The sequence below is a fragment of the Penaeus japonicus genome, unplaced genomic scaffold, assembly GCF_977035675.1.
Source record: "Penaeus japonicus unplaced genomic scaffold, GWHDUDI00000001_assembly GWHDUDI00000011, whole genome shotgun sequence".
NCBI classification, from domain to species: Eukaryota; Metazoa; Arthropoda; class Malacostraca; order Decapoda; family Penaeidae; genus Penaeus; species Penaeus japonicus.
In genome coordinates, this window is record NW_028234413.1 from 25,805,178 (window position 1) to 25,815,177 (window position 10,000).

Here is a 10,000-nt window from a genome sequence, read left to right on the forward strand (position 1 = left end):
GCATTTTTTCTACTAAGTCAGGAATTCAAAGGACTGACTAAGCTTAACATCAGTGAACATGTATAGATTGCCTTAGTCTTTCATTATTATGGGACCACAGTAAAAATGCACAGTTATAATAAAATAAGCATCAATAGGTATATTTATTACATGTAATATCTTATTGCTCATTTACAGTTCTCTAAATAACAAAAAGCATGTTGACTTTTATAATTAGTTTAATGCAAACGTGAAATATTTAAATTTGAGACTTTATATAATTGTTGTATTATCTATCTTCATGACCTTGAATTGACTAAGTAAAACGTGATACTACAAATAGGTTTCAGCTAGTAAAGAAGAGAGTTTTAACCATTAACGTTGGGTGACGTGTCTTTTCGTCATACATTACGCAGGAGCTCTAGCCTGACAGCAGGCATCATGACATTCAGGGATTTTGGATCACTATGTTATTTTATTGTGCTATGAGCTATGAGTGAGTGAAGATGACAATTGCAGTCATAATTATTATAACTGCCATGATTATAAGCAAACTGGGTTCACCTAAAATCCAAAGCCCAGATGGAACCACTTTCTTCTAGCACCAGCAGGAGAGAGAGCCTTCAATGGCACCCATCTAAGGTCTCTAGCAAGCACTATCTTTATAGAGCGATGGCACCTAGCAAATTGCTGACCTCTTGCTCTAAAGTACTGCAGATGACTCAAATCATGCCCAATGTCTACAATGTGCCCCTGTGCCAGAAGAGATGCATATTACGCATGGCACTCACAGTCATAAGCTCTCCTTCCTCTTCCCTGCCTCTTGATGTTATATTCATTGTAGATGGTTATGTTTCGTATTCATTCATAACAGCACACATATATGAAAAAATAAAGTCGCTTTTTGTCCACCCCTAAAACAGCAATACTTCCATCACACTGATTATAAAGAAAAAAATGATAGAGCCTATGATATGACAGATATAAGTCTCTAAATACAGTAAAACACACAGAAAACATAACACAAAAGTGGCTCTACCTCTCTACTGAGCGACTAAAAGGGAGTGGGAAAAGTTAAGATTAGTTGTGTGAAACTGCCTGACTCTGAAATAAAACCCATCCTGGAGCCTGGGTAAGCAAATCTGTCCCCTGTCACAATGGCTTCAGGATGTGGAAGTCATTTTTTTTCCAAAATAGGAGAATTACATGGTAGAAAACTTATTCATGTTATAACAGGAATTTTGAATGGATTATTAATTTTGTATTCCAGACACAAGTGAAGTGTGTGGACGTGGTGTATTATGGTCAGTTGTGCAATCGCATCTCCATAATAAGGCTAGCATTATTTATCTATCAACTGAACTGTCACCAGAACACATAAAAAGCTCCTTGAATGTTGAAGGTAAGTAATGAAGAATGGGGAGTGAGATATGATTAGAATGATAAGAACACTTTGTGCTTTAACATCAAAATAATGTTATTTGCTTTATTTGAATATTACATTTTATTAGATCATTGCAGTATAGAATTTTACCCTTGTTATTAATTATATATATTAATTTTCCAGACAGTACTGGTAAATTACACTTCCATGATGCTACAGTTGACCCCTGTGGATGGGATAATGACCAGCCTAATGTAAATGTATCACAACCACTCCATAATATTATGAATAGCAGTTATGTTAATGGTAGTGGTGGTACACAGAAAGTAGTGATGGTTATAGATAGACTAGAAAAGATTGCCCTTTATCAAGACCCATTACAGCTCATAAGAAGCTTGCATATTTTAGCGTCAGGTAAGACATGGAGTTTTACCTTTTGTTTTTTTTCATAATATGAATATTTTTCTATCTTAAATGATGTCTGAGGATTTAAGTTGAATTTTATTGTGAAAGAGTAACCAAATATCACTGTCATATATCTTTCTCCCATACTAGTTTGTAAAACCATATTACAATAAAGACTACTTAATTGCAGAGGAACATGTGCAACAGCTGATTGTGTTGTCAGGAAGAGATGTGTTACCAGAAAATATATTATCTGCAATTTGCCATATAGCATCAGCTGCTGTGTATGTGCTTCCTACAACTCCCTCAAGTTGCAAGGTGTTGCTGAAGAAGCCATCTGGAAAAGTCTTAAAATCTGTAAGTTTTCTACTTCAATATATATCAATATTAAGTTTTCTGTTTCAATATATATCAATATTATCATGATTACAATGAATAACTATGCCCATTGGTTTTATCCCCAGACATGGGTACATTGGACAAAGGCTGCAGAGTGATTCTAAGAAAGTGCTCTCTCTTTGTGTGTATGTGTGTGTTTGGGAGTGGGTGTGTATGGATTTTACATTGTAAGATGTAATTGAGATAAAATTATCAATGTGATTTTTTTCAGCAGAATATTATCTCATTATTGAAATATTGAAGGTAATGATATTAAAAGATATGATATAATGAAATAATTATAAGATTTTTCATGAATAATGAGAATATGAATAGTTTAATTATATTCTTCCAAGAATAAGATTAAAAGAATATGAGAATAAAGGGGGTAGGGAAAAAGGGAGAGATGGCTTGTGGTTGGTTAGTGAATGGATTTATACTAGAAACAAAGTTCAGCAAAGTTCAGTACCATTTTTTTTTATTATCAGTGATATGACAACATAAAAAGAACCATGATACAAATAATTAAGATAAATTGTTATTTTTATCAATGTATTTGACAAAAATTGCATGGTACTTTACCCTAGAGAAGCCTTGAATGCAAGTGTCTAGAGCAGTGGTTCTTAACCTGGTTGAAGGTACTGAACCCCACAGGGTTCATCTGTGCATTCAGCAAACTCTTTGTAATTGAAAAAATGAAATAAGATTTCTTCATAACATAGGTATATATTTTGTTAGTGCACATAAAATCACTCTGTTCAAAGAACAAAACCAACTAAACATGAATTTCACACAAAAGCAAAAACACAACTCATAACATGAATATTTACTGCAAATCAATGTGACCTTTGCTGTTGCCTGTTGTTGCTGCGGAACCCCTGACTCTGACTCATCAAACCCCTTGGGTTTGATTGAACCCAGGTTAAGAGCCACTTGTGTAGACGTGCAGGAAATGACTGTATTAAAATGTTACATTTAACTCTTTTATGCAATGACTGTTTGTACTGAATTACATTGGTTCTAGTCTTCTGCTGACTTTCACTATGTTCATTTGTTACTAAAGCTTTATCTATATCTCTCTATTTTTTTTTTCTACTTAATTTATGCAATTCATAGTTAACCTGACATAGGATATCTTAGAACTGCATAGAATTATTATAAATGTAAAAAAAAAGCTTCCTACATGTATAAGAAAGAGTATAGGGATATAATATGATCTTTCTCTTTATTGGAAAAGTGGAAAAAAATAATGCACTTCTTTCTTTCTTATTCCTGTATGTTACTTTTTCCTTCTTTTTCAGCATGAGGAGTTCACGCTAACGCCTGATCTCCAAGTCCAAGTTCGTAAAGCTCAAAGCCAAATTACATCACCCTCAACTGCTGATCCTGAAACTGATGCCATACTTGCAGCTCAAACCACATTCAACTTGGCTCTGACAGATGACCAGCGAAGGGCAAAGAATAACCTACTTTTGCCCCACACAAGGTCAGTAATAGTGCATGAAAAGGAAAGGTAAAGAACAGTATGCAGTTTAGAAGTAATGTCTACAGAACAATGTGAATGGAACTGTCTCCTTCAACTGTGAGCTTTTGCTCTTGTTGGTCCAAAATTATAAATTCTCAAGGAGATTGGACAAGTATATTCCAATTTAAGTATTTGGAGTATATAAAAGGTAAACATGTCATTTTTCATCACCTTTTTGACTTAGGTAAACAAGAATTTATTTTTTCTTCTCATACCATTTTCTTATAACATGAATCTATAAAGTTTTGACAAAAAGAGATTTCTGACATTTTGGTGCCAAAATTACATCTCTAGGTCAAAAACTGTTAACCTCCTGCAAGTGGCATTATAACTTCTAAACTGAGGAAATTGCAATTGAAGTTGATTTTATCAAGCATTAGTATATTACTCATTTTAAGTAAAGGAGCTAACAATTTTTTAATCTATTTGAAATGCATGCAAATATCTCAAGAGAAAATACAAACATCAAGTTACCCAGCTAGGTTTTGATAGTGTTTGGTTTCTAAATTATGGCCAAATATATATTTTTTCTGATTTCCACTACTGTCTCTGAATGGGAATCTGTGCAGACATACATTTTTCAGTTGCATGAATTGATTTCTAAATAAAAGTGTGTGAAAATGTAACTGTTTCAACTCTTATTCTAAAAAGAAATTATAAAATGCATGCTTCAACTAACATCCCATTTGCAGTAGAAAATGCATAGTTAGAAAATATTGTTTAACCCCAAAAATACTACCATCAAATTGTGGTGCACTGAGCCAGTCCTATCTGCCACAGTCGTGGAAGGCTTGTTTGGCAAGTTTCGTGAAGCCACACCCGCTATATCAGTATCATATCACCATGCCTCTTGGAGGCCCTCCTCTCCCTCAGCCCTCAGTCCTGCTCCCATCTCTTTTTTTGTTTTTCTTTCTTGTGAATAAAACATAATTAGTGTGAAATAGTAATTCTGGTGCTGTAGTGCATATTTCATGTAAGTAAACCCCCATCTATACTTTATCTCACCCATACCCCCTCCCCACACCACAATAATACATAACATATAGTATAGATGCCTTCTTGCATATCATTGGCTTTTTTTACTTGTGCAATATTTGTATGTTTTATATACTGGTGTTTTAGAGTCATGAAAACTTATTCCCATTTTCCTTCCTAATTGAGAAATAGCTGCTATTATTTTTTTGAATGTGAGGAGTCACTGCGATATTTTTTAAAAATGTGATGCTCCTCTGTAGAGTGTGTACTTAATTATGGCAATGAAAAACAAAATTTCTAGTGTAAATTCAAGTTCTTGAAATGGCAAAGACTAAAATTGGTCTTAGTGAAACTTCAAAAATCATACCCTAAATGTGGTAGACATGCTGAAACCATTGCAGCTTTTAAGAGGTAAAATATTATAGTGTAAACTCAGAGAGACAGTTCAATAACAAAATACCATTTAGTGACAAGAGAAGAGGTGAGTATTGTTATCTGTTCTCGAAATAATGTAAATTTATGGTTATCAAGTTAGACAGGACAGTACTACTTCTATTCTGGAGTAAAGTTAATATTGAAGCTAATGCCCAAATTATGGCAGTACTACATAGGACAGTATTACTTCTATTCTAGAGTAAAGTTAATATTGAAGCTAATGCCCAAAGGATGGAAAAATTACACAAATCTGAGATCGACCAAAATTCAAGTTATTCACCAAGTCCAAAGAGATGGTTCCATAAATGCATTGTTCTCTCTACAATCTAAATATGAAGATGATGTATTTTTATATTTATTTTTTATATATGATACATATCATGTCTAGAGAAATAATTGCTGAAAGTGAGGCCCTCACCACTTCATTAGTTATTGGTACCAGCATGTTCTTCAAAGTTTCCGCTATCTATTATAGCTGGATATTTGGCAAAAGATTGCTGATTTTTTTTAGTGTGTGTATATATGTCTGTCTGTGGGTTGTACTCTAGACATGCAATATAAACTAGAGTAATTTATGTAGATTCAGATGACAATAAAAGAGAAATTACGAGTGAGAAGTAAAAAAAAAAGAGTAAAGGAGAAAAAATTGTCTTTGGGCAAATGTTAGGAAAGTATATTTGTTTGTGTATATGGCACCTCTTTGCACTCCTTCTGGGGTGCTGGGCACATATTTAGAGTTTTACAAAGGAGTTGAGAAACCAAGTAGTATGTGCATGGAAGGAAGTACTTGATACCTCATTTTCTTGGTGTCAATTTTAGCCAGAAAAGGGAAAAAAATACATACACTAGCACATATTAGTAGAGCTGGTCTTTCATATTAGTAATATTTCTCATGATTTAATTCCTTTTATTTTCAGGATTCAATCAAGTGGAGGTCAGATCCATTACACACCAGATGATGTTGATGACTGGGATGATGATGATCCGGATGATGATTTGGATATATAGCATATCTACAAAGTTCTGTTGGAATATTCAAATTATTTATTTTAGTTAGGGGCATTAATGTAATCTTGTGAGTTAGATTAGATAATCAAAAAAAGATAAAAGTATTTTCTTAGTTGTTACCTGATATCAGCTAATTAATTAATTTTCTGTCATGTCTCAGTTGAATCTCTCAGCTTAGAATTCTTCAAATACTAAATTACTTTTCAAAAACAAGGCAAATTTACACCAGAAGGGGAGTATGAAAGTTAAATATTTTCATTTAAAGTAAATCACAGCACCCATTCACACCGGGTGACATCTTATCACGAGGTCAAAAAATATCCCCAGACCCAGGTGACATCCTGAGATGTGCATTTTCTTGCCGAGTTCCAGGAGGGGCAACTGTGATGTACTGAAATGTCAGCAATTGATCACTAGATAGTTCTTAGATATAATCATTTTACATAATTTCTTAGACTCTTAGTCAAAAAACTATTGTAATATCAAATAAAGTAAAAAATTACTAATGCAATACTACTTCTAATTTGTTGATTACCTGTAATATCACGTCATGTCACGTTATGAGGTACATGTACATACTCATATGTATGTGTATGATTATTCATATTGTTATTTTTGTTTTGGTAAAAAAAATATATATATATAAAACATGTTTTTTGATACTCCACTAAGAGATTGCTTCCACTTTCCTTTGGTATTTTCACATAGAAGTGAAGAATAGAGGCAAAGTTCAATAGAATAAAACTAAAGGCATTTCTGTAACATGTTTTTTGACTAAAATAACTCCTCTAAACATGGCAATATTTTTACGTGCCTTTACATTGTAGACGTAATCATGAAAACCATAAAAATAGGATGGGTGAAAAACACTTTGAGAGGATCAGTGCGGCCTCACGCAGCGAGAAAAAAATCCTGGCACAAGGTGTTGTGCACTTGTTATCTTCCTGGCATAAGTGGGAGTAAGTGAAAATATGTCCCGTTGTGAATGGGTTAAACAGTATACATTTCAATCATCACTAATCTGACAACATTAGGATCTCTGGTGTCCTGATCAATGGAAATACTGAATCACAGAAGGATCACCTCTAAACAATAGCTATCCACTTAACCAAACTTTTAATTTATCAATGTAGATATTGAAGGAACAGGATGCTTGGGCAATCTGGTTATTTGATGTGGTTTTATGCACAGAATTTAAAAATAAGTTTGTGTTGTTTACATAATGGTCCCCAGTAGCCATTTCACTGACTGGCTGTTGTACGCTTACTGATGTGTGGAAGCCACTCAAATGGGAAAAATTCTAGTTTGGAAACTCGGCTCAACAGAGCAACATAGTTCAAATATGACGCAAATAGAGGAAAGCTTAATTGTTGGCTGAGTGTTGCGTGATCATTGTGGCATGTACATTGTGTGTTTCCACAGGACCCAAAATGAGCAATGTTCATTCACATCACGAATGCAAGAGGGTTAAACTATGATTCAGAATAATCAGAAGTTATCAGTGAAGTAATGAAATGGCATGGAATGATTGCAGTAAAGTATGTATTCATTTGCACAAAAGTCATTTACAAGATATCTGCAAATCACTAGTCCATAATTTGCTGATAAGCTTCTTTATCAGCGAGTTATTACCACTATTCACATTGGCAGTGTAAATAGTGATAATGTACATGTTTATTATTGTTATTGTTGTTATTATCATAATTATCATTATTATTATTATTGTTATTGTTATTATAATTTATATTATTACCATTATTACCATAAGATTATTGAGATTATTCTAAACATATGATATAATCAATAGAGTAGTATCACCAAGTAGCTCTGAGAGGTGAAAGTGTTAAAAAAGGATTAATATTTGTTGGAAATGTGTGCCCTGCACTAAAAAGTATTTTGATCATATGTGACTAAAGCTTGATTAAGCTGTTTGATTTTTTTCATAACTTTAACCCCTTCACTACGGGCAGTAGAAGACGCTCCCCACGCCGCATCCGAGCTGCCAGCGCGCGCCAAATTTTAAACGTCGCTATTGAATATGACAAGTTTTAAGCCAAAATCTCAACATAATCATCATGTGTTATATATCTAAATATGCATAGTTAACTTCTTCCCCCATATGCATGTGACAGGTTATTTACATGGGTTGGGAGGAAGATGGAAAGAGTGACCTTGGTGGGAGGCCTCACTCAGATGACAAAAGAAAACGGTTGAAGTAGTATGGTAAACTAATCATAATAAGTTTTATATTTTTACATGATGTTCCATAAATAAATAATAAAATGATTGCTAGCAGGGCGCATCGGTAACTCCCCTGGTATAAGCCAATCCCACTCTTATGTAATAATAATGAAGGTCAAGTAATCCATCGTATCATATATGATCTCTATTCTGAAAGAAAGAAAACTTAATTCCCACTGAACTCAGCCATGACATAGTATACGCGTCCTCGTAGTGAAGGGGTTAAACACAAAATTTGGTTTCAGTTGAATGTGTAGAATTAACCTTACACAAAAAAGTTGAGCACTTCCTCTCAAAGTGTAGAAACATTTAATGCACATTCAGACCAAGTTACATGTGTGCAGGTGTGGAGCTGAGAAATTTGAAATCAATGCCAAATTAGCCAAGGATCAGGATTATAGATTGGGTGATAGTGTATTAGAAATATCCACACAGAAATTAACAATTGATTTGAACCCACTCATGATGGAGCGTATCTTTGCCAAATGCTGCTTCCTCTGGTAAAATAACAAGCATGCACAGCTTTCCAGCAAGAGATTTCTCAAGGCATAAGGTTGTGCTAAGGCTCTCATTGAGATTTTTACCTGCCCTATTCTACAGGGTGATAAGAATTTTATTATTATTATTATTATTGTTATTATTACTATTATTATTATTAGTATTATTATTATTATTATTATCATCATTATTATCATTAGGAAAATGTGTATATACAAATGTAACTACAATATGTATATACAGACATGACTATGTAAAACGTGTATATATGGGAGAGTCCATGTGTGATAGGATGTCAGCCATTGTTAGGGAAATATTCTAATGATGTGATATCATATTATAATGTGAAAATAAACTTTGTGGCTATGTATAATCTTAGCTGGCATTTAAATCAGATATAATGAAATGTGAAATTATTGCAAAACTAGATACCACAGATAAGCATTTAGGCAATTTGACCCCAAGCAAAGAAACTCAATTCAGGTAACATAACAATTCATGATCACTGATACATGGAGTAGTGTGGGGCAACATACAATATCAGGAAATTATTGCAAAAAAACAGACCAACCCATATCAGTGTATGCTGCAATGGAGGTGACTTCATATATTGGGTATGTTGGCCTGTGGAGGATTATTGCAGGCAACTATTGCCCAGATAGTTGCACATAAGTAATTTGGGTACTAGCCTGTGTCTCTTGGCAAACTCTTTAAGTTGAGCACTGTATAGACAGATAGGTAGAGACATACATTAAAGAATGTTTATTCTAAATCATAATGTAATAGAAGTATTCACTGATTGGCCTATACTATGCATACACAAAGGCTGGTATGAAATTTGTTTCAGATTTCTAGCATTTTTTATTCTATTTGATATCCATGATTATGAGCACTGTATACTTGAAGAGCACATACATCTCAAGTCTTATACTATATTTATGCTGTTGTTCCGTCAACGGAGATTAAGAAATAAAAAGAATGTAAGACGTATTAGATTATGGAAGGGGAAAATGAATTAATTGAAGATACATGCAGCAGTTTAAGGATTACATTATTATTCAAATTGAGTATTAAGTAATCCATCTGAATAAACTTGGATGCAGAAAAGGATAGTCTTTATATGTGCCCTTCTAAGTGTTTCTTTTTTTTCATCATATTCTTTTTATATTTGT

General features: G+C 33.6%; 1 protein-coding gene across 1 annotated transcript in view; it reads left to right on the plus strand.

Annotated features, from left to right (window-relative positions):
• The window catches only part of Elp5 (Elongator complex protein 5), a 12,560-nt gene extending 2,625 nt beyond the window's left edge, over positions 1-9,935 (plus strand). Inside the window, exons 2-6 of the mRNA XM_086541775.1 lie at positions 1,250-1,381; positions 1,547-1,777; positions 1,959-2,125; positions 3,448-3,632; positions 5,999-9,935. Coding sequence (XP_086397901.1) covers positions 1,250-1,381; positions 1,547-1,777; positions 1,959-2,125; positions 3,448-3,632; positions 5,999-6,089 — 806 coding nt within the window. The 3' untranslated portion in view covers positions 6,090-9,935. The remainder of the gene's footprint in view (positions 1-1,249; positions 1,382-1,546; positions 1,778-1,958; positions 2,126-3,447; positions 3,633-5,998) is intronic.
• Positions 9,936-10,000: the final 65 nt, after the last annotated feature.